General features: G+C 43.6%; 1 protein-coding gene across 2 annotated transcripts in view; it reads right to left on the bottom strand.

Moving 5' to 3' along the window:
• The window catches only part of PGGT1B (protein geranylgeranyltransferase type I subunit beta), a 104,073-nt gene that overhangs the window by 43,220 nt on the left and 34,623 nt on the right, over positions 1 to 26,230 (bottom strand). For both annotated transcript variants that reach the window (XM_075836482.1, XM_075836491.1), the window contains exons 4-5: positions 21,523 to 21,674; positions 5,890 to 6,022 (exon numbers count right to left, since the gene is read on the bottom strand). In XM_075836482.1, the coding sequence (XP_075692597.1) occupies positions 5,890 to 6,022; positions 21,523 to 21,674 (285 nt within the window). The remainder of the gene's footprint in view (positions 1 to 5,889; positions 6,023 to 21,522; positions 21,675 to 26,230) is intronic.

The raw sequence follows: 26,230 nt of genomic DNA, 5'->3' as shown, positions 1-26,230 counted from the left end.
GAGGCTTCCGTACATGGCAACCCGGAGGTCATTGTCTGGCCTCTGGTTGCTGTGAGAAGGATCTCCAGCCCCCGCAAATACATGTGGGGGGCTGCCGATCTGCTGTAAACCTTTTCAATGTGGTGATCGCAATCGACCACCACATCGAAGGGGTTAATTGCCGATTTCAGCGGCGACAGGCCGCTGATCGGCAACAGGGAGAGCAGGGCTGACACCCTGCACAGTTAACCGCCGCTGCGGTGTAGCGCCGCGCGGCGGTTAACTGTCAAAGCACTGACGTTAGTGAACGTCAAGGTGCGCGAAGTTACTGCACACATTGACGTTCATTAACGTCAAGGTGCGGGAAGGGGTTAAATGTGAGTTTTAGGCGCAAAAAGTATATTTAAATTGAACTCTGGTCAGCAGGTTTGAGCCCTCAACTACTGACAGATCTATAAACAGTTTGGGGAGAGTAGCGTAACAATACCAGTGTTAACCATGAAATCTACGGTTTGACGCTCCCGGCGCAGCAAGTGCCACAATCTGCTCTGAGCGACGGCTCTAGTAGTCATTCAGAGAAGAGGGAAGGGGCTGGCAGGGTTCAGTACAGAGAGCATAGGCCGTCTCCGGGACATTTGCGATTGCAACACTGGGGACATTAAAAAAAACAAAAACTTAGATTTCTTGTTCATGCAATTTGCATGACTGATAACATAGGTAGTGTTACACTGCTCTCCCCATCTGTACATAGCAAGGCCAGAAATTCGAGGCCTCAAAACTGCTGTTTGTCAAAGTTACGTGTAGGTGCACATGGCTGTTAACATCACACCAAGACAACGGACAATGGGAAGGTTGTCTGCTTTCAGGAAACATGCAACGTGTGAGGATACACTCAATTTTCAAGGTGTGAAATCCCTGTGTTTTAGAAGTTGCTACTTTTTTTTTTACATTTCCAATTTAAATCCAGATTTTTGGTCTCTTCATTTCTGAATATTATGAAGATATGTGTATGTAGACAGACATAAGGGACACGTATAAACGCCGCACATTTTGAATGTTTATTTTTAGGAGGCGTGAGGCTTCTGATTTTCTGCTTGGGCCACACTTTTAGCCACAAATATGAATTTTTATGCATTTTTTTTTATGAACCGTGACAAAGGTGCCTGTGTGTATAAAATGCTGAAGGGGATTTTGACAAAGTGAAAAGGGTCTACTTTCAGAAAATATATGGTGCGACGAACAGAGTGGGTACCCTTTGCAGTTCAGACGGTCTTAAACTTGATTTATTCCAAATTGAGGAACAAAATCCTTTTTGTCCCCTTGAGTTTCCCAGGGACTCTTCAAAAAAAAAACCACTTGTTTCTCATGTTAAAAGGGGTTGTGACACCACAAACAGTGTCGGAGATGCAGGCCCCACTTTTACTGCATTTCCAGAACGGGGGTCCCCCAGCCCGCCTGGCGAGGTGTCTGCTTGTAATATGCTATAAAGTTACATTGCAGTAGAAATGTCCATTCACTGCTTGTAACCTCTGAACAGTCTGTCTTCAGGGATTACGTATCTGATACAGTTATTCGTTTTTTCAGGTTGGGAATACATTGTTTATCTATCTGGTTTAGCAGACTTGATAACATCTTGATAATGTCAGTAGTTCTGTATAGACACATAGGGTTGTTTATACTGCTTACATGATGCATTTACCTTTAGACCCCCTCCAGGTAGAGACTGTCTGCTCATGATACACTGGATCATTCTTCTGTAAGGTAAATTACTCAGCAAACAGTCCATTGTATTAATGTGCATTCCCCATTGTGACATAAGTTGAGAGGCTCGAGTGCTTGATGTCTTGGTGCCACATTTGAGTAAGTGGAACTGGACAGCTCCTGAGCTAGAACTTCTAGCCAATGAATGATATTATGGGGTTTTCAATACCCCACGTTAAAAGGAGAAGAGACCAGTGAAAGGAGATAACTGAATAAAGAGGGAATAGTTTGTTGATGAAGGGAAGAAAGAAAGATTTGCTGCATTTGCTATATGTAGATGTGTCATGTGTGCAGCTATTGCTAATAAAGTTACCTGTATATTTTACATCATAGTGCCAAGGTGAAATTATTTGACCACACCCCTCTCTGAACCAGAACGGCTGCCCTGGCAAACCCGAGCTGTTTATGTATTACATGGACGGTCATTCATATGAACAGTTGCCATGAAATGATATATTTCCACAGCAAAAGTACAGACAAGGCTTCCCATGGCAAAATCAGCGGTTTGCTGGGGTCTAAAAAAGGTGGTCTCTGATGAAACAAACAGTTTAAAGTGGTCCATGCATTTCAAATAAATTTTGACTGCCCCAGGCGGTTAAAAAAAAAATCAAATGTGTATGGGGAAAACTTCATTGCCCCCAAATATTTCAACCTCCCTACTTTATCAGCTTTAGGCAAATGGTGAAAATATTATAAAGGTTTTAGTCTCTTCAACTGGGCTTGTGCAAACGTGCAGAAAAAAAGGGTTACTGTTTCCTCGCAAAATAGTCGTAAGAAGTTGGTCAGTTTTGTACATAAAAGCAGAAGCACCTCCACTTTTTTATTTTATTGCCCTCTCCATTTGTACATTGCTGTTTCAGTGGGGTGCTGTGTGCAGAAATACTTACCAATCCCTGCATCGTGTCGCGTTTTCGGATCCAGCGCCGCCCACGTGATCTTCACTCTGACCTGTATGGAATCACTGTGCTTTGTCAGATCCTTTGTTCTAAACCGCGTCACCATTGCCCTTGGGCGGTGTCTAGCATTGCAGCTCAGCCCTATTCACTTCAATCGGGGATAAGCTGCAATATCAGATGCAGCACATGGACAAGGATAAGGCAGTTTGGTGTGTGTGGGGGGCGGGGGGGTTAAATTTCAAACATCTAGTTATTCCAATACCTTAAAGACCTTATTACACCGGCCGATAATCGGCTGGTGCAGCGAGCGCCGATCAACGAGACATCGTTGATCAGATCTCGTTTGCTCCTGTCACACAGGGCTATGGATGGGGACGAGCGGTCGCTACTCCGATCGCTCATCCCCATATGTTATCAAGTCGGCAGCGCGTCTCCCTGTGCTGCCTTGTTTACACTGGGCAATTGTCAACGAGTGTTCTATGAACGCTCGTCTGCCCGATAATCGTTCTGTGTAAAACCCCCTTTAGAGAGCTTCAGATAATACACAGACCGATATTTGGCGTGGAAGTGAAGCAAAATACAGTCAGAGGTCTAATAGAAGACAACGCCTTTACAAAAAGAAACTGGCTCAGCGATCAGCTGATTGCTACTAACCAGATTTCCTAACCCCCTGAAAATGAGCGGTTATTACATGCAATGCTGGTTATTTAAATGAACAGTCAACCACGGTCTGGGTTGGCCAAAGCAGGAATCGTTCTTACAGAGCGGCTTCCCGTTCTAGCTCAGAGGAGGGCCCCAAATGCAGCGCCACCCTTTATGACGTCCATATGCCCTAATTGGTCATTTGGAGAGGAAATGTATTTTCGGAGAAAATCTCTTTTAACATTCAGAACACACCACCGTTGGACAGGATTTTTTTTTTTTTCTTTTATGAGCTACAGAAAAAAAAAACAAGAAGAGTACGACACAGATTTTCCAATGTGTGTGATATGAAGGTGTCATAATCGACTACTCAGCTGATTAAAAAAGGGCTGAACATGGCATATTCATTAGCAGTCACTTTATTAAAATGTACCTCCACTTGTGATCTCGTGCCCGACTTGACATCGAAAGACGCTCCTGCACACTGTTGCAGTTGTTGTGGGCACTGTACATTGCCTGGAGAGTATTGTGCACAGGTACAATTCTAATTATTAGGACCCATGTACCGAACTCTCAGGGTGTCGTATGGTTGTCACGGCAACTGTAACGGCCAGCATGCAGGAGCAACTCTCCATATCGGATGTCAGTTTGGGAAAGTGATCATAAGTGGAAGTACACTTTCAGATACATAGATAAAATTCAGGACAGCTGCAAAGTAAGGTACTAGCAGAAAATCACAACAGCTCAGCCACGAAGCAGTAGAACACGCACACGCAGAGCGAGGCTGCAGAATGCTGAAGCGCGTGGCACGTAAAAATAACCTATCCCTCGTTTCATCAGTCATTACAGAATTTTAAACTGCCTCTGAAAGTGACATCACAAAACCGGTGTGTCGGGAGCTTCGGGAAACGGTTTTTCATGTTTGAGCAGCCGTACAAAAATCTAAGATCATCATACCAAACGTCAGATGGAGCGGTGTAAAGCACGCCTCCACTAGTCTCTGTAGTAGTGGAAACACGTACTCCGGAGTGATGAACCACGTTTTACTATCTGGCAGTCTAATGGATGAATCTAGGTCTGGCAGATGTCTGGAGAATGCTACCTACCAGAAGGCATAATGCCGAATGTAACATTTGGTGGAGAAGGGATAATGGTGTAGGGCTGGCTATCATAGTTTGGGCTAGGTCCCTTATTTCCAGTGAAGGGAAATCTTAATGCTTCAGCATACAAAGACATTTTTTTAGACCATTGTATGCTTCAAACATTGAGGCATCATTTTAGGCATTTGACATTACCTATTTTTTTTTACTTTAAATGTACTGACATATCTACTAATAGTACACAGGCAGTTGTTAGGACATACCTCAGTATGCCCTAACAGGAAATATGGTCAGACACCCCTGGAGGCCTTCAATGTCTGCCCATAGATGGTATGTGCCTCAATCGTGTCACAGGGATTCCCCGTGACGCGATCCAAAGGGCATCCCCCTTCTCATTTTCCCCTTGAATGCTGCAGTCAGCTTTGATCGGAGCATTCAGGGGAATAACGGCGGAGATTAGAGATTTCTCTGATCTCTGCCGTTAGAGCGGGGCTGCGGCTGTGTAATACAGACATTCACCCGCTCCTGACAATAAGTGCGCGCGTGGTCAGCAAGGGGTGATGCGGCCGGCACTGCACTAATGAGCAGCGTCAACGACAATGAAGACAGAACATGGGGGTGACAAAAGTACAACTGGGCGTGTTGAAAAGTAAAAGTACAACTGGGCGTGTATTATGTGCGTACATCGGGGCGTTTTTACTACTTTTACTAGCTGGGCGTTCTGATGAGAAGTATCATCCACTTCTCTTCAGAACGCCCAGCTTCTGGCAGTGCAGATCTGTGACGTCACTCACAGGTCCTGCATCGTGTCGGCCACATCGGCACCAGAGGCTACAGTTGATTCTGCAGCAGCAGCAGCGTTTGCAGGTAAGTAGCTACATCGATTTACCTGCAAACGCCGATGCTGCTGCAGAATCATCTGTAGCCTCTGGTGCCGATGTGTCCTCGCTCGTCTGACACGATGCAGGACCTGGGGAAGTGACGTCACAGCGTGATCTCTCGAGAACACGGCTGTGTCTGCACTGCCAGAAGCTGGGCGTTCTGAAGAGAAGTGGATGATACTTCTCGTCAGAGCGCCCAGCTAGTAAAAGTAGTAAACACGCCCCGATGTACGCACACAATACACGCCCAGTTGTACTTTTACTTTTCAACACGCCCAGTTGTACTTTTGCAAGCCTCATTTGCATAAATACAAAAATGGTCATAACTTGGCCAAAAATGCTCGTTTTTTAAAAATAAAACGTTACTGTAATCTACATTGCAGCGCCTATCTGCTGCAATAGGAGATAGGGGTTGCAAAATCTGGTGACAGAGCCTCTTTAACTCCATATAATTACGCCCATGGAATAGAACGTCAAACAAGCTCATATAGGTGCAATGGTTACAGGTGTACACCTTCTTGTGGTCATACAGTGAATTTATCCTATGAATTCCATCATGATTGTTCCACGGAGCATTTTCGTGACAGAAGCTCGGGGGAAAAAAACATATCATGGATAGAGAGTACTTACCATACTTCTTCTAATGTATTCTATAGACTTCTCGATATCCATCCCTGACCAGTCATTGAGCATATAACAAATGCATGATGCACAGTACACAAATCTCATGTCATTCTCGCTTCCCTCAGGCACAGCACAAAAACTGCAGAGAAAAATGAACATGGTGTTTCTTAATTTGTCAAACATCACATTCTATACAGTTAAAGGGAAAACCTGCAAACCACTAAGTTCTGATGTACACCCAATCTTTTTTATTTGCATCACAAGACTAAGGGGGAGTTCACACAGAGTTTTTTGACGAGTTTGATTTCAACGGGAGGCGGAGGAGTTTTTTTCATGCGACCGGAAAAGCCGTCTCGTGGGAAAAAGAAGGGACATGCCCTATCTTCGGGCATTTACACCTCTGACATCAATGGGAGGCAGAGAAAGTGTATTTTGCTGCGTTTTTGCCAGCGGCACTCAATGGCCGCGGGCGAAAAAACGCCACGAAAATCGGCGTGCAGGCAGAGCAAAATCTGCCTCAAAATTCCAAACTGAATTTTGAGGCAGATTTTCCGCCTGCAAAAAACTGTGTAAACCCAGCCTAAGTAGCATTGGCCCGACGTATTTATAACTGGTTTCAAATACATAGCAAGGTAAAAAAAATATATATACGGTATTCTATTTTCTTCAGGAAAAAATAAATAAATACGAGGTTTAAAAGGTGGCATAGTCCATGGCCTTTGTAATACAGACTTTTCAAACTCTTTCACTGATGACTTTATAGAGCTTACGGTGTCCCAGACAAATTTATATGCCCAACTAGGGCTGTCAAGATACCAGAATTTGGACTTCAATACCTATACTTCGTGTAGTATTGCAATACTCGATACCAAAACGATACTTTGCCAACAATAATAATAAAAACAAGTTTTCTGATGTGATGAATTTTGAACATCAATGTGCATTTTATTTTATAACAGCGTAAAAATGAATGACGCTATAAATGTGTTATTACGGTCGCGACGATACCGAATATTTGTATATTTTTTATGTATTGAGTCGGTTTATTGTAAAAAAAATAAATAATTTTTTTAATATTTAACCCCTTCCCTCTTTGGCCGCTTTTGACCTTCCTGACAGAGCCTCATTTTTCAAATCTGACATGTTTCACTTTATGTGGTAATAACTCCGGAATGCTTTCACCTATCCAAGCGATTCTGAGATTGTTTTCTCGTGACACATTGGACTTTATGTTACTGGCAAAATTTGCCCGATACATTCAGTATTTAATTGTGAAAAACACCAAAATTTAGCGAAAAATTGCAAAAATTAGCATTTTTCTCAATTTAAATGTATCTGCTTGTAAGACAGGCAGTTATACCACACAAAAATGTTGCTAACTAACATCCCCCATATGTCTACTTTAGATTGGCATCGTTTTTTGATCATCATTTTATTTTTCTAGGACGTTACAAGGCTTAGAACTTTAGCAGCAATTTCTCACATTTTCAAGAAAATTTCAAAATGCTATTTTTACAGGGGCCAGTTCAGTTGTGAAGTGGCTTTGAGGTCCCAATAAGTCACCCCATTTTAAAAACTGCACCCCTCAAAGTATTCAAAACAGCATTTAGAAAGTTTCTTAACCCTTTAGACATTGCGCAGAAATTAAGGCAAAGTAGAGGTGAAATTTACAAAGTTCATTATTTTTTTCCAGAAATTCATTTTGAATCCATTTTTTTTGTACCACAGAATGTTTTACCCAAGAAATGCAACTCAATATTTATTGCCCAGGTTCTGCAGTTTTAGGAAATATCCCACATATGGCCCTAGTGTGCTACTGGGCTGAAGTACCGGCCTCAGAAGCAAAGGAGCACCTGGTGGATTTTGGGCCTCCTTTTTATTAGAATATATTTTAGGCACCATGTCAGCTTTGAACAGGTCTAGTGGAACTAAAACAGTGGAAACCCCCCAAAAGTGACCCCATTTGGGAAACTACACCCCTCGAGGAATTTATCTAGGGGTGTAGCAAGCATTTTGACCGGCCAGTTTTTTTGCAAAAATTTTTGGAACTAGGCCATGAAAATGAAAATCTACATTTTTTCAAATAAAATGTAGGTTTAGCTAATTTTTTTTCATTTCCAAAAGAACTAAAAGTAGAAAAAGCACCACAACATTTGTAGAGCAATTTCTCCCGAGTAAAACAATACCCCACATGTGGTAATAAACGGTTGTTCGGACACACGGCAGGGCTTAGAAGGGAAAGAGCGCCATTTGGCTCTTGGAGCTCAAATTTAGCAGGAATGGTTTGCGGAGGCCATGTCACATTTGCAAAGCCCCTGAGGTGACAAAACCGTGGAAACCCCCAACAAGTGACCCCATTTTGGAAACAATACCCCTCGAGGAATTTATCTAGGGGTGTAGCAAGCATTTTGAACGGCCAGTTTTCTTGCAAAAATTTTTGGAACTAGGTCATGAAAATGAAAATCTACATTTTTTCAAATAAAATGTAGGTTTAGCTAATTTTTTTTCATTTCCAAGAGAACTAAAGTAGAAAAAGCACCACAACATTTGTAGAGCAATTTCTCCCGAGTAAAACAATACCCCACATGTGGTAATAAACGGTTGTTTGGACACACGGCAGGGCTTAGAAGGGAAAGAGCGCCATTTGGCTCTTGGAGCTCAAATTTAGCAGGAATGGTTTGCGGAGGCCATGTCACATTTGCAAAGCCACAGAGGTGACAAAACAGTGGAAACCCCAAATAAGTAACCCCATTTTGGAAACTATACCCCTTGAGGAAATTATCTAGGGGTATAGTGAGCATTTTGACCCCACAGGTTTTTTGCAGAAATTTTTGCAAGTAGGCTGTGAAAATGAAAATCTACATTTTTTCAAAGAAAATGTAGGTTTAGGTATTTTTTTTTTCATTTCCACAAAGACTGAAGGAGAAAAAGCACCGTAACATTTGTAAAGCAACTTCTCCCGAGTAAAACAATACCCCACATGTGGTCACAAACATCTGTTTGGACACACGGTAGGGCTCAGAATGGAAGGAGCACCATTTGGATTTTAGAATGGTTTCTGGGTGTCATGTCATATTTGCTGAGCCCCTGTAGTACTAGTACAGTGGAAACACCCCAAAAGTGACTCCATTTGGGAAACTGCACCCCCTGAGGAATCATCTAGGGGTATAGTGAAAATTTTGATCCCAAAAGGTTTTTTGCTGAATTAATTAGAATTAAGCCATGAAAATGAAAAATAAATTTTTTTTTCCAACAAGATGTAGTTTTAGATACACATTTTTCATTTTTACAAGGAATAGGGAAGAAAAAGCCCCCCAACATTTGTAAAGTAATTTCTCCCGAGTACGGTAACACCCCATATGTGGTTATAATCAGCTGTTTACATATATGGGAGCATTCAGAAGAAAAGGAGCGGTATTTATCTTTTGGAGCGTAGATTTTGCTGGAATGGTTTGCGGACGCCATGTTGCATTTGCAAAACCCCTGATGTACCAAACAAAAGTGACCCCGTTTTAGAAACTACACCCCTAAAGGCATTTATCAAGGGGTGTAGTGACAATTTAGACTCCACAGGTGTTTTTCAGAAATGAATACACAGTGGATTGTGCAAAGTGAAAATTGCAATTTCTCCACTGATCTGCCCATTCACCGCACAAGATGTTGTGCCCCTAGAGAATCTTACCTCATAAATTGTTAAGCGGGTTCTCCCGGGTATGGTAATGCCTTACTTGTGGACATAAATTGCTGTTTGGGCACACTGTAGGGCTAAGAAGGGAAAGACCGCCATTTTGAGCATGGATTTTGCTTGGTAATAGTTCTGTTTGGGGTTTTGCTGGTATTTCCGTTTATAATGTGGTGGCATATGTAATATGTGCGGAGTCCATCAGGGTATATGGAATCTGTGCGGAGTACATCAGGGCATAATAAGAGGGTATAATAATGGGGTAAATAATACAATTATCCATAGATGTGGGTTACAATGTGAAGCGATCCGTTATGCACAGGCCGGTGTCACACTGATAAACTGTTTTCTTTCTTATCCCCCTTCTGTAACGCTCTGCACCTTTTGGGGACTTTTTCTCCTTCGTAGTTTGGGAAATATTACTGGGAAAGTTTTGCGCTGGTATAATACGGGCGCCCTCGCTTCCAGCGGATGTGCTATGTCCCTTCCCTAGTTCCTCAATACTAGGGCCCTGAAACTGAAGGAATGTTCCTCTCCGGCCTGCGCATTGAGATGTTTTTTCATCACCGCATTACTAGTGCCATAACTTTTTTATTTTTCAGTTGATTGAGCGGTGTGCGGGCTTGTTTTTTGCGAGACGGGCTGTCGATTTTATTGGTACCATTTTAGAAAACATACGACTTTTTGATCACTTTTTATTTCATTTTTTGGTAAAGGAAATTACCAAAAACAAGCAATTCTGGAATAGTTTTTTATTGGTTTTTTTATCGGCATCCACAGTGTGCCCTAAATTACTTGTTAGCTTTATTCTGCGGGTCGATACGATTACGGCGATACCAAATTTATATCGTTTTTTTATGTATTGCAGCTTTTGCACAATAAAATCACTTTTTTTATAAAATAATTTGTTTTCTGTTTCGACATTCTAAGACCCATAACTATTATTTTTGCGTGCACAAAGCGGTGTCAGGGATTATTTTTTGCGGCACGGATTGTCGTTTTTTATTAGTACTATTTTGGAGTAAATGTGACTTTTTGATCACTTTTTATAGCATTTTTTGGAAGGAGATGTGACCTAAAAACAAAGATTCTGGCGTTGTTTTTCATGTTTTTTTTTTTTACGGCGTTCACCGTGCGGGATAAATGACATAATTGTTTTGTAGTTTGGGTCGTTACGGACGCGGCGATACCAATTATGTATCGTTTTTTTTATTTTTACGGTTTTTCCCATAATAAAAGACTTACTATGGGAAAAAAGTCAGTTTAGCTTTATTTTTATTTGAAATGTGTGTGTTTTTATTGTTTTACCACATTTTTATTTACTTTTTTTACTTGTCCCACTAGGGGACATGAGGGCCTGATGCCCCGATCGCTACTCTAATACACTGCACTACATACGTAGTGCAGTGTATTAGCGCTGTCAGTTATTCACTGACAGCAAGCCTATGAGGACACGCCGCAGGTGGGTCCTCACCGGCTCCCGTACAAGGCAGACTCGGACGCCATTTTCTGGCGTCCGATTGCCACAGCAACACAGCGATTGCATCACTGGGTTGCCGATCGGGTGAAAACCTATCGAGCGCAGCATCTGAGGGGTTAATCTGCCTTAAGCGGCTCTGCTCCGGGACTCCAGCTCTGGGCAAGCCCCTGACATCACTGTGGCATAATCGGCGGGGGCACTGCGGCAGCATCGGCGGGGGGCACTGCGGCAGCATCCACAGAGGGCACTGCGGCACTATCTAAAAAGGGGCTGCCCAATCTTGACATGTGTGCTAACTGAGCCGCCAGACTGCATTTAGCGACACTTAAACTGGAAAGCTGGATTGATGAAATAAGCACGTGGAGAAATGTCTCAAATTTTAAACCTAGCAGTATTATTATAATGTAGTATTATTATTATAGTAATATAGTGTTCTAGTAGTTCAAATAACTAATTGATTAACAATTTTGTATTGTATCAAATTTGAAAGTAATGGGGCCCGTCAACTTCCCATTTTTTCTATATGCGGCCCACTTACCCGGCCGAGTTTGAGACCCCTGCCCTAGAGCATGGGGATTCTGAAGAAGCCATCCATTAGGGCCTACTGGAGCACAGACATCTTATTACCACACCCCTATGTACCAAATGGCTACGTCCAGGATGCATTATGAGGCAACACTTAGCTTCTTACATTATGCTAATGAGTGCCCACCTCGAGATGGCCCCAGTTTTGACTGTTTGTATAAACGGAGACCCCTATTAGACCATTCCATTGCCCATTTTGCCCAAGCATACACCTCGAGAAGTGTATCTCTATTGAGGAGTCCCTGGTAAGTTTGAAAAGGAGGCTTCAATTCCGCCAGTACCTGCCGAGTAAGAGGGCAAGGTATGGCGTGAAGATGTATAAGCTGTGCGAGAGTGCATCAGGGTATGCTTATAAATTTAAGGTAAATGAAGGGAAGGGCACCAGTATTCAGCCCCCAGAATGCCCCCCCCCCCTTACTGGGAGTTAATACAAAAATCGTGTGGGATTTGGTGCACCCACTGCTGGACCAGGGTTACCACCTCTACCTGGATAATTTTTATACCAGCGTCCCACTCTTCAAGTGCCTCGCTTCCAGAAATACTGCGGCATGCGGCACTGCTAGAAGAAATCTGAGAGGCCTCCCTAAGACTCTGCTTAGGCAACACTCAGAAAGGGTGAGAGAAGGGCACAATCCAGCAGCAACATATTGTGTGTCAAGTACAAGAGAGATGTCCTTGTATTCACAACAGTGGCGAAAAAGTGTCTGGTCCTGGATTTCCATGCCAGGAACAGAATTTTTTCCCAGATAATCCGGTAAATCTGAGATTACCTCTTCTGAAAGCCCATGGTTTCTCAGGATTTGCCTTTCAGGATCTATGCTGATAGATTTAGAGTCTCCACCTTGATAAAATAAGGGGCCCTGGGAGGTGTCACTTTTTACCGGGAGTATGATCGGGTCGTCCAATGCCAACTGTCTCAGGATTGTGAAACCGCTCCTTTTTTGCCAGTAAGGAAGAATTATAATTAGGTTTGAGGAAGACCCAATTTCTGGGTTAGAGATTGAAAGATTTCTTTGTTCAAGGACCATTCTCCTGGATCTAAATTCTTCCGGCTCAGAAAGTCGGCAGATATATTTTCTGTGCCCTTTAAGTGGACTGCTGACACGGACAGGACATTTTCTTCTGCCCAGCTAAAAATCTGAGCGGAGAGAGCTTGGAGACGAGCGTGTCTTTTTCCCCTTTGGTGACGAAGAAAGGGATACTGTTGTGATGTTGTCGGACAATATCCTTATAGGTTTCCCTTTTACTGGTTTAAGACCTTGCTTGAAGGTTTCCCATACTGCTCTCAGTTCCATGTAGTTTGAAGACATTTTCCCTATTTGAGGAGACCAAATGTCTTGGAAGGGTTTGTCTTGAATTATAGAGCCCCAAGCTGGTTTGCTGGCGTATGTGGTGACTACCACGTACGGAGAAAACTTCCATGGAACTCTTCTGTTTAGGTTGTTTAGAGACACCCACCGGGTGAGGGATGTCTTCACTGACACGAGAATCAATATCTTTGAATTTAGGGACTCCTGTTTGTGATCCCACTAGAATCATATTTTGTAATTCCAGGAGTGGAATTGGCTCCACGGGATGGAATGGATACATGGTGTCATCAATCCTAGGATCTGCATCCCCTACCTTACCGAACAGCTGTTTTTCCCCAAAAACTTCCTGATCTTGTTCTGTAGGTGAAGTGGTTTTCCCTGTGGTAGAAAAGAATATTGAAGGGAGGAGTCCAATAGTAACGCTAGATATATTATTTGATTTTGGGGAGAAAGATTTGATTTCTCAAAGTTTATCACCCAACCAAATTTTGTAGAAGGGTCAGGACTTCGATGGATTCTTAGGATGGACCAGGTATCTGCCACTAGAAGAAAGTCGTCTAGGCATGGGATGATAATCACATTTTGCTTCCTTAGAAACGCCAGAATTTCTGCAATAGTCTTCGTACCCTGGGGGCTGAGGAGATTCCGAAAGGGAGACCGATTGGTAGCGAAGGATGGAGGGACCATCCTTGATTGCAAATCGGGTGGATCGGGATGTGATAAGCATCCTTTAGATCTATTGTACACATAAATACCCCTTGATTTTTTAGTAGAGTAGTAGTTTGGATAAACTCCATCTTGAACTTCTGATACTTTACACCTTTGTTTAAACTTTTGAGGTTGAGAATAGTCGTGAAGTATCCGTTTGGCTTTTTTTTAATTTTTTTTTTTAAATCAAGAAAAATGTTTGAATAATGGCCGTTTTTTACTTCATTGAAAGTTACGGGTGATATCTCCTTCATTCGTATAAGTATTTGGGTATCGATGAGGAGCTGTTGAAGATCTTTTGGGTTGGTATAAAGTTACCAGAAATTTTTCTGGCGGTAGAGAGGAAAATTCAATTTTGCATCCCTCTATAATTCGTAGCACCCAAGGATTCTGGGTTATTTTGGTCCACTCTGAATTTAAGTGTAGAAGTCTTCCCCCCACACTCCTGACATCATTGTTTTGTGGGTTGGAACGAATTGTTGGAGTTGAAAAGAAATCCTCGACCTCTTCCCCCTTTGGGGTAACTCCAGCAACCAGATTTCCCTTTACCTCCATAGATCGGTTGTTGAAGAAATTTCCGAAACTGAGGAGTATTTTTTGGTTTCACTTCTCGAAACCTTTTATTTTTATCAGAAGCGTTCCCCAACATAATAGCAAATAGTGGACTGAACATCAAGGATCCTGAGAAAGGGATAGAACACAAATTTATTTTTAGATTGTGTCCCCTGACAATGTCTTGAGCCACAACGCTCTGCTGGTGGCGTTGGATAGGGCCCCATTTCTGGCAGAAAACCTCACCGACTTCGCTGATGCATTTGCCAAGAAACCGTTCGCCATTTTAAGTAGAGGAAGAGTTTCTAGAAAGTCTTCATTATCAAATAGTTTTCTAATTGAATTAACCATATGAACATTGATCTTGCTACTTATGTAAGTGCAATGTTGGTTGAGCCTAGGGCGGATGAAGACTCCCACGTCTTTAGAAGACAGTTTGCCTTGCGGTCCATAGGATCTTTTAGCTGTGACGAATCCTCAAAGGGGATTGCCGTCTTACAACCAGGAGGTCTACTTTTAGAATTTCAGCCCAGGGTTTTGTATCGTCGGCAACAAATAGAGAAGTCTATTTTTACATTCTCGCAAGATAAATAGCCTCTTTTCTGAATCTTCCCATTCTGAAAAAATCATTTTGATGAGGTTCTCATTTATAGGAAAGAGTTTTGTTTTCCTTTCTGTAAGGCCTCCAAACATTTCAACTTTGATAGAACGAAGCTGATCTTCATCCTGAATACCCATGGTTTCTCTAATTGCCTGTATCAGGGTGTCCAACATTTCTGAAGAGAAATATAAATTTTTATTTTTCTGAAGAGGAGGATGAAGGCAACAGTTCTTCACCCTATTCTAATTCCCCTTGAGACAGATAAAAGCATTCCTGCTCTGAGGCGGATTTTTGAGCAGGGGGGCCCCACCTCTGATCTACTTCTATTCTAGGTCTTTTTGTCTGGGACATAGTTGAGGTGGTGTAAGGAAGGCCACTGACGATCACTTACTCTCGTATTATAGTCCTCGGTTCAGACATAAACGAAGGTTGTTCCTCCTTCAATAGTTTTACTATGCAATCCTGGCATAATTGCTTTTTATGTGTATCCTGCAGTTTTTTCCAACAGGCACATTTTTTAATTTTCCTTTAAGAGAAGAGAGGATTATTTTTCCTAAAAAAGACGAGGAGGGGAGTGTGGGAGGTAAAATACCTGTACAAGAGTAAACAGAGCAGTATCCTATCACCATTAGAGGGACTCACATGACCCTGGTACATCTCTGGAATACCATCCGATCAGGAAGGATCTATAACTAACAGAGGACCAATCCAACAAATTTGCAGATAAATATTAGCCTGAAAAAACTAACAAGTTATCAATCTGCTTACCTGTGCGGGTCCCTTTATAGCTGGGAAGATTTAGAATTGTCCCGCTCTCCACCAAGATAGCAGCAGACCGGATGTGCTAGCTATCACTTCCGGTGACGCTGTCGTCTATACTGCAAGACACGGGTCAGTCGACACCTCCGGTCTTTGATACTCTGGAATCTAGGGGGAAGACCTGATATTTTGTCTTCTCCAAAATGGCCGCGTCGTCAAGCCAGCTCGCCGGAGCTACGTTGCGGCCATCCAATTTCTTCCAACCCCGGACTGCCTAGGATCGAGCTTAAGACCCTACATGTGCTTAGGTTAGCAGCCGGGGTTGAGGAGCTAAGGGACCTTTCCCGTGAGGGGCGTTAGCTTGAGGCAATATTTACCGGGGAAAGGAAGGAGAAGCCTGGGTCCCCGATCTCTAACCTCGCCTCTTGTTTTTCCAGGTTGCTTGCGAAAATTCAACGTATTAGTGGAAAAAAATGTTGAAATTCATTTTTACAGACTAATTCCAATATATTTAGCGAAAAACCTGTATGGTCAAAATGCTAACTATACCCCTAGATAAATTCCTTGAGATGTGTAGTTTCCAAAATGGGGTAACTTTTGGGGCATTTCCACTGTTTTGGTCCCTCCAGGGCGTTGCAAACGCGACATGGTACCGAAAACCAATCCAGTAAAATCCGTGCTCCAAAATCCAAATGGCACTCCTTCCCTTCTGAGCCCTGCTGTGGGTCCAATCAACAGTTTATTACCACATATCGGATATTGCCGTAATCGGGAGACATTGCTTTACAAATGTTGGGGTGCATTTTCTTCATTATTCCTTGTAAATATTACAAATGTATGTTTTTTCAGAAAAAAAGTAGATTTTAATTTTTACAGACTAATTCCAATATATTTAGCAAAAAACCTGTGTGTCAAAATGCTAACTATACCCCTAGATTCCTTGAGGGGTGTAGTCTCCAAAATGGGGTAACTTTTGGGGTGTTTCCACTGTTTTGGCACCACAAGACCTCTTCAAACCTGACAAGGTGCCTAAGGTATATTCTAAAAAAAAAGAGGCCCAAAATCCACTGAGTGCTCCTTTGCTTCTGAGGCCGGTGTTTCAGTCCATTAGCGCACTAGAGCCACATGTGGGATATTTCTAAAAACTGCAGAATCTGGGCAATAAAATATTGAGTTGCATTTCTCGGGTAAAACCTTCTGTGTTACAAAAAAACTCCTTCCATCCAGTCGACGCCCTTCTCAAGAGAGGTCTGCACATACAGCCGTCCTGCTGCACAGTGACCACCAGGGTGTGCTCACGAGCTCAGTCCAGACGTAAAGGGAATGTGTCGCAAATGAACCCTTTTTTTTTTTTTTTTAACTTATTTCTATTATATTTTTAACGTTTTTTGCTGTATTTTTTTTTTCTTCCACCTTGTGGAAAGTATTAAAAATTAAATAATCATTTGACATGTTTTCCTCCAGAGGGAGCATTTCCCAGAATTACAGCAAGGTGAATAAGGCAAAGCAACCTGACTCACAGCTGCCGTAAACGTGGGAGGGAATCTCACCGGAGGGGGTCCTTCAAGCCAGGAAAAGGGGTCTTCAAATTGCTAAGCAGTGTCTGGCTGCCATTTTGGGTGCGATTGTTGAAATGCAGCTCGCAGAAGCTATAGGACACACCAAAAGGCTAAGGGTATGTTCACACGCTTACTAAACAAAGGGAAAACGGCTCCTGATTTTTAGCCATTTTTTTAATCAAACTCGCGTTTTTGGCAGCGGTTTTTACGGCCGTTTTTGGAGCTGTTTTTCTATAGAGTCAATGAAAAACAGCTCCTAAAACATCCCAAGAAGTGATATGCACTTCTTTTTGGCGGGCATTTTTTACATGCCGTTTTTGGAAAATAGCCACGTAAAAAAACGCTGCGTCGGAACAGAACGCGTGTGAACATACCCTTAGAATGATGAAAGTGAAGTTAATGACTTTAGTTGACAGGTTCACACGGCGTGTATTTGACACGTTATTTTTGCGCATTTTACATGCCTCTCCTTCTAAATGTCTTTATCCCTCCATCCTGCTGACAGTCTCCTCCAGCGTCACCATACAATTCTGCTGACATTCTCCTCCAGCATGGATTGTATGGTGACGATGGAGGAGACTGTCAGCAAGATTGGGTGGGGACGCATCACCATACAATCTTGCTGACAGTCTCCTCCGCAGTAGAGGAGACTGTCTCCTCCCTGACCTCCTGCTGACGGATACCTCACCTCCTCACCCAATCACAGTCTGCACACCGTCCACACTGAGAATACATCACACACTCAGCTCTACTACACAGACACATACACAGCTCTACCACACACACACACACTCAGCTCTACCACACACACACACACACTCAGCTCTACCACACACACACACACACACACAGCTCTACCACACACACACACACACACACACGCTCCGCTCTACCACACACACCGCTCTACCACACACACTCCGCTCTACCACACACACACACACACACACACACACACACACGCTCCGCTCTACCACACACACACACACACACACACGCTCCGCTCTACCACACACACACACACGCTCCGCTCTACCACACACACGCTCCACCACACACGCACGCACGCTCCGCTCTACCACACACACACACACACACACGCACGCACGCTCCGCTCTACCACACACACACACACACACACGCACGCTCCGCTCTACCACACACACACACACGCTCCGCTCTACCACACACACACACACGCTCCGCTCTACCACACACACACACACACGCTCCGCTCTACCACACACACACACACGCTCCGCTCTACCACACACACACACACACGCTCCGCTCTACCACACACACACACACACGCTCCGCTCTACCACACACACACACACGCTCCGCTCTACCACACACACACACGCTCCGCTCTACCACACACACACACAGACACACGCTCCGCTCTACCACACACACACACAGACACACGCTCCGCTCTACCACACACACACACACAGACACACGCTCCGCTCTACCACACACACACACACACGCTCCGCTCTACCACACACACACACGCTCCGCTCTACCACACACAGACACACGCTCCGCTCTACCACACACAGACACACGCTCCGCTCTACCACACACAGACACACGCTCCGCTCTACCACACACAGACACACGCTCCGCTCTACCACACACAGACGCTCCGCACTACTACACAGACACACGCTCCGCTCTACCACACACAGACACACGCGCCGCTCTACCACACACAGACACACGCGCCGCTCTACCACACACAGACACACGCTCCGCTCTACCACACACAGACACACGCTCCGCTCTACCACACACAGACACACGCTCCGCTCTACCACACACAGACACACGCTCCGCTCTACCACACACAGACACACGCTCCGCTCTACCACACACAGACACACGCTCCGCTCTACCACACACAGACACACGCTCCGCTCTACCACACACAGACACACGCTCCGCTCTACCACACACAGACACACGCTCCGCTCTACCACACACAGACACACGCTCCGCTCTACCACACACAGACACACGCTCCGCTCTACCACACACAGACACACGCTCCGCTCTACCACACACAGACACACGCTCCGCTCTACCACACACAGACACACACTCCGCTCTACCACACACAGACACACACTCCGCTCTACCACACACAGACACACACTCCGCTCTACTACACACAGACACACACTCCGCTCTACTACACACAGACACACACTCCGCTCTACTACACACAGACACACACTCCGCACTACTACACAGACACACACTCCGCACTACTACACACAGACACACACTCCGCTCTACTACACAGACACACACTCCGCTCTACTACACAGACACACACTCCGCTCTACTACACAGACACACACACATTCAGCTCTACTACATCTGACAAGCTTAGCTCCGCACATGGTCCACACGGAGAATACATCTAGCGACAGGGTGGGGTGGGCCGTCGGGGGTCACAAGAGCGGGGGTCTGTGAGAGAGAGAGGGACAGTCACACACCTTACCTGCAGTGCAGCCGGTCTTCATAATGGCGCCTACTATCTCCCTACAAACCGGTTTCTCTGCTGTGCGACTCTGACCTGCGTCTGCGCAGTACAGAGCCAGATAGCAGAAGCAATGATCAGCTCACGTTCATTGTGACCTATGCCCTTATAGCTGCCGTATTCCACCTGTGTATGTGTCGCTAATTGACACAGAGATGAAAAAAAATGTCAGCCCCATAGAGAAGTAAAAGTATTAATACATTAAAAAGTAGAAAGTGACAACACAAATACATTTTTTGTTTACATTACATTAAAAGCAATATAATAAAAAAAAAAAAATCATGACACCTTCCCTTTAAGAAGCCAGAGCGCACCCATGTTGGTGATTGAGCTAACTGCTCCAGAGCACCCTGGGCTATAAGAAGGTTCCAGCCCCATCCTACCACGCCTGAGTTTTGTTGTTGTAGTCCAAGTCTGTCTTGCAAATGGTCCCCTAGTGTTTCCTGCTCCCAGTGTTCCGTGTATCCTGATCTAGTGAAATGCTTAGCTGTAGCCGTTCTGTATACCACGCCTGACATCTACCTGCTGCCTAGTTCCTGCCAAGCCTGCCTTGCTACTGTCTGAGCTGCCACAGGTACCCTATATAAACTATGGACTCTGACCTGCGCCCTGTTGGCCAGCTGCCATACCGCCAAGGGAGGTACGGCCCAGTGGGTCCACGAACCCTACGTGACAATGAGAAATTACTGCTAAGTTCTAAGCCTTGTAACGTCCTAGAAAAATAAAAGGATGTTCAAAAAAACAATGCAAACATAAAAGTAGACATATGGGAAATGTTAACCAGTAACTATTTTGCGTGGCATTACTATCTGTTTTACAAGCAGATACGTTAAAATTTATAAAAATGCAATTTTTGCAAATTTTTTCTAAATTTGTGTTTTTCAAAAATAAATACCGAAATTATCGACCAAATTTTTTCACAAAGTACAACATATCATGGGAAAATCTCAGAATCGCTTGGATAGGTAAAAGCATTCTGATGTTACCACCACATAAATTAACACCTGTAAATTAGAAAAAAATTGGCTGTGTCCTGAAGGCCCAAACAGGCTGGGTGCTGAAAGGTTAAGGAGGCTCTGTCACCAGATTATAAGTGCCCTATCTGCTACATAATTTGATTGGCGCTGTAATGTAGATTGCAACAGTGGTTTTATTTTGAAAAACGATCATTTTTTTTTAGCACGTTATGAGCTATTTTAGATTTATGCTAATTAGTGTCTTAATAGACAACTGGGCGTGTTTTTACTTTTTACCAACTGGGTGTTGTGCAGAGGAGTGTATGACGCTGATTAATCAGTGACCAATCAGCCTCATACACTTCTCATTTTTCCAGCCCATTGTTACAGTGTGATTGTGCAGTGAAAGAAGCTGGGCTGGAACAATGAGAAGTTTACGACGCTGATTGGTCACGGATTGCTCATCGTCATACAGTCCTCTGTAAAACGCCCAGTTGGTCTAAAGTAAAAACACACCCAGTTGTCTATTAATAAACTAATTAGCATAAATCTAAAATTGCTCATAACTTGTTAAAAAATGATCGTTTTTTAAAATAAATCAGATTATGTAGGAGATAGGGCACTTATAATGTGGTGACAGAGCCTTTTTAAGGCCCAAACTAGGCTGTGTCACTAAGGAATTAAAGAAGCATTGTCAGATTTTCTAAATTGGGGAAATATGAATTCATTGTTCAAGGTGTGTCTGTACTATACAGAGCATCAGTACTCGGTTCAATTAGGATGTTGAAGATCCCAGAAAGAGACTAATCTCTATATACGTTTGATCCACCAATGCAATTCTAGTATACAGTAAAAAACTACATTTAAAAATAGTAGAGAAACAGGGAACATACCTTCCATCAGGAAGCTGGAGAGCACGCAGTCCTGCAAGACAGGCTTCCTTATGGATACGACTCAAATCATCACCTAGTATTAGCAAGCTAGAGAGAGCAGTATAGGTCATTGCTATGTGGCCACTGTCATAGGGGTGGTAAATTCCATGGCCCTAGAAGATATAAATAGTTATATAAGAATAATTAGCAATTCAATATTAATATAACTTAGTCTAATAGGACTAAAGGGTTTGTAAGCTAAAACAATTTCTTTACATGCCATAAGGTTTATTGGTCTATACTTGAAATATCACTGGCTTTCAGGATAAAGAGATTAGACAAAAAAAAAATACAAAAAGAAAAAATACAAAAACTTAGACACATTGGAATTCCTTGTGTGTGTAGAGGTGTTCTTTAACCCTCTAGCAACACAATGATCTCAAGGGTGCCGATCGATTGCCAATCAGTTGCCACCATGAATGAAAAAAATTTGGGATCGCCGTAATCCCTTTTGACATGCAGAATAAGGATAATCTGTAGTTTTTGACATGTGGTGATCCCGCTTAACACAAGGCCGCATATGTCCAGTCGACTACGCTATTCATTCCGTAAAGACGACAACACCCATGCAACCTTGAAATCAATGGTGATGCAAACAGAAACCTACGGTCTCCGTTTGTTTCAGTCAGGGTCCCGTTCTGATGGGAAGCTCGGACGGAACGTCAGAACAGGACCCTGACGCAGATGTGAATGAAGCCTTACCGGTCATTATAATCCTGTCTGTGATAATGACATGACTCCTGAGAAGTGATCTCTACAGAACAGGAAGTGCCAGTCTACTGTGAGGCTCAGTGTCCAGTGTGAAAATTGCAAAATTTTAGGTTTATTTTTTAATACAGATGACAAAAATATGTTTATTTTTATTTACATTTTCTAAGAATTTTGGGTAACATAAAAACTTGATTTAAACAATAGGTAATTTTCTGATAAAACATTCCCTTTAAGGATGCGGCCTATTTTGCCCTTCAGGAACACTCTAAGAGACTTATAGTTTTTTAATTATTCAGTTGACATAGCCTCGTGAGGGCTTGTCTTTTTGCGGGACAAGTTGTAATTTTTAGCCCAGAGATGTGTTGGTGAAACCGCATTATTACTCTGTAAAAGAAAAGGTCATGACAGCTTCTAGAACCGCGGATCAGCTGCGATTGCACAGCTGCGACATACAGATCTTCGCTGATTTGGCTCCTCGCACGATCCAGAGGCGTCTGTCTTGAAACCTCTCCTCCAAATTCTGATACGCCAGAAGATTAGATACAGATGGGCCTTCCCCTTTCATCTTACATTTTCGTATCTAAATCAGCCATACAGTTTTGCTTCTCTCCAAGAAGGCGAGGCCGTTATGGAAGGTCTGGGTCTTATATCGAAAGATGGTACGCCTCCGTCGAGGAAATCACCACTGCCTGCGTCCTCACCTTCTACAACTACACGTATCAGACCACTCTGGAACTCTAAATCTTCGACCCGGCCTTCGAATACTTCTTATGGATCCTTGATGTCATTTTGATACACCTCTCCTAGGGACCCACGATCAGAACTTTATTCATACACAGGCTCCCTTTGCTGGCTATTATTGTGGTTTCATTCTACATTGTACATGTCTTTTTGTATTGGATTTTTTTTTTCTGTTTTTGTTTCTCAGCTAGCTCTGGATTGGGTTATTGTGAGCTGCATCCCCCCCCCTGCTGGGCGCTGGCATGCACTCCTTGGGGTCTTGATAGACACCCTTTAGTCTATTGTTCTCTGGATGGTGCTCCCTCAACATCCCCCATGGCCCTGTTTGGGCGATGTGCTGTGAACTACTCTATCGCAATAATTTATGTTTGTCTTTTTTTTGTACTTTTGCTCCTCCCCTCCTTTCCTGTCCCCTTTTTCTGATGGTCGAGTATCTTGGGTATTTTGCCATCTATGAACGATTTGAGTATGGCTGATCTTCAGTCCTCTTTTAACCTGGTTACACTATGTCCAGGGCCTCAACTCGTAGACAAAACAACGGCAAGCCTCCCAGATGTATAAATCCTTGCATTGTGATGTTGTGCTTCTACAAAAACTGAATTTCTCTAATAGCTCTTGTCCTAAATTTAAGCATAACCCTTATCCTTTGTATTATTTAGCGGTGGCTGCGGAAAAGGAGAGGAGTGGGCCTCTTTTTCAAACATAACCGGTGGCAGACCCTGAGGGCAGGTACTTCCTTGTAACTGGTACACTACAGGACACATTTATTTCTCATTACGCACCGAACCCATGCCCATTCAACATACTCTTGCATAGACAATCCCTTAATTCCATCTCAGCTCTTAAAGAGAATGTGTCGCTAGAATTTTTATTTTTTTTAAGTCAAAACAATTATTAGAGTGATTACACATTGTTTTAATTTTTTCACAAGTCAGGAAATGTTATAAATTAGATTCTAATTTATAACATTTCCATGTGCTTGGCACTAGAGGGAGCACTTCCCAAAATTGCAGCATGGTCAATGTGGTAAAGCAAACATCGGGAAAAGTTCGGTTCGCAGCGAATCCGAACTTCACCGGGTTCGGCCGAACACGTTTTGACCGAACCCGGCGGAGTTAGTCACTGTCCAGGGTGCTGAAAGAGTTAACTGATCGGCAGTAACTGTTTCAGCACCCTGGACAGTGACTTCCGATCACAATATACATCAACGTGTAAAAAAAATAGAAGTTCCTACTTATCTTTAACTCCCTGCTTCTTCCACCAGTCCGACCTCCCGTGATGATGATTCAGTCCAAGTGACCGCTGCAGCCAATCACAGGCCAATCCCAGGCTGCAGCCAATCACAGGCCAATCCCAGGCCTATTGCAGGGTAATGAACATACAGACAAGCAGTAGAAGACTGAATTCAATGAAATGCTCAGCCCTTAGTAAGTCTTCTACTGCTTGTTCATTACCCTGCACATAAACCAATCACGTTCTCCGAATATTCACAGCGCAACCAATCTGAAAGTTTACAGTGCTTGGAAATAAGTGACTGGGGCAGAAGAGGATGGAGGCGCAGCCTTATATAGTGGATCGAGCGGGTTCCCCAGCAGCATTTAAAAGAAACAGGATCCTGACCTGTCCGCAGAGTTTAAGGCAGCACAGAGTATTTCAGGAGATGAGCGTGCGGATCTTGTGCGGGGTGGTGACTTGCCAATCATGTGAAGGTGTTATTGAGGACAGGAGTGGAGGAGAGGTAACAGACTGAGAGCTACGTAATGGTAAGAGCAGAGTTCACAGCAGCACAGAATATTTCAGGAGAGGAGAGTGCAGATGTTGAGGAGTGTATGACGCTGACTGGTCACTGATTGGTCAGCGTCACACACATAAACACGCCCAGTTAAAAACACAATGTGTGTCTACAGTAACCGATTACAAACGCAGCCTGTGATTGGCTGCAGAGGCCGCGGCAGCCTGTGATTGGCTGCAGAGGCCGCGGCAGCCTCCGATTGGCTGCAGAGGCCGCGGCAGCCTCCGATTGGCTGGAGCGGCGACATGGATGAAACGTCATCGCTGGAGGCCGGACAGGATGAATGTAAGTATGAACGTATTTTATTTATTTTTTTATTACATTAAAATTGTATTTTCCGCGCGCCGAGCACGGTACTGTCAAGGTTGCTGAAAGTTAGTGCAGCCCATTAACTCTTTCAGCACCCTGGACAGTACCATGCTCGGCGCACGGAAATTACAGGTTCGGTCACAACTAGTTCGGTCCGAATCGAACTTTTTCGTGAAATTCGGCGAACCAGCCGAACTTTTCATAAGTTCGCTCATCTCTAGGAGAATGAGGGGGTTTGAATCGACAAACCTCCTACACTGTGTGCCGCCATTTTCTGAGCGACTGCACAGTGTAGGAGGATTAGATACAGTGCTCAGCAGACAGTATAACACAAACATACACGAACGTAAAACACATCACATACACGAACATAACTTACCTGCTCCTGCCGCCTCAGCTTCTATTCCTTACGCCTTCGCTTCCTTGAACATATTTGCTGGAAGCTGCGGCCGGAAGTAATCTTACTGTCCGGCCGCGGCTTCCGGTCCACATGAAAATGGCGCCGGATTTCGCTCTGCCAAAGACCTTCCTTTTGGTCTGTGTGGGAGCGGCGCGTACGCTGTAGTGAATGAAACGGCTCCCGTTCGCATTTTCTATGGGGTTGTATGTGCCGTATTCCATCTCTGTATGTGTCGTTAATCGACACATACAGAGATTAAAAAAAAATGGCAGCCCCCATAGAGAAGAAAAAGAAAAAAGTAAAAAGTAGAACACAAATAAATAAAATGTATTTTAATATCATACTAAAAGCAATTGGATAAAAAATAAAAATAAATTCATGACACCTTCCCTCTAACTAGTCTTCTGAGGGCCAAAATAACCCCCATTTCATGGTCTGATCAGGACTTGGTGTGGTTTACATTGGATTGCTTCTGGCTTAAACCTCGGTCTAACTTGCGGCGCTTAAATGAATCCATTCTAACAAATCCCCAGGTATTTCAGGAACTTACCTCTGAAATTGAACACGATTTTCAAATTAATAGTGCAACTGACACCTCCCCAGCTATTAATTGGGAAGCCCATAAAGCGGAGGGTGAAACTTATCCAGATCGCTTCACATTTAAAAAGGGCAAGAGAACAATTCCTTAAAGATAAGGAAGCGGCCTATTTAGCTTT

This window comes from Rhinoderma darwinii, chromosome 1 (assembly GCF_050947455.1).
Source record: "Rhinoderma darwinii isolate aRhiDar2 chromosome 1, aRhiDar2.hap1, whole genome shotgun sequence".
Classification (NCBI taxonomy): domain Eukaryota; kingdom Metazoa; phylum Chordata; class Amphibia; order Anura; family Rhinodermatidae; genus Rhinoderma; species Rhinoderma darwinii.
Note: the sequence above shows the minus strand (reverse complement) of the source record. Positions and strands in the feature narration are given on the sequence as shown.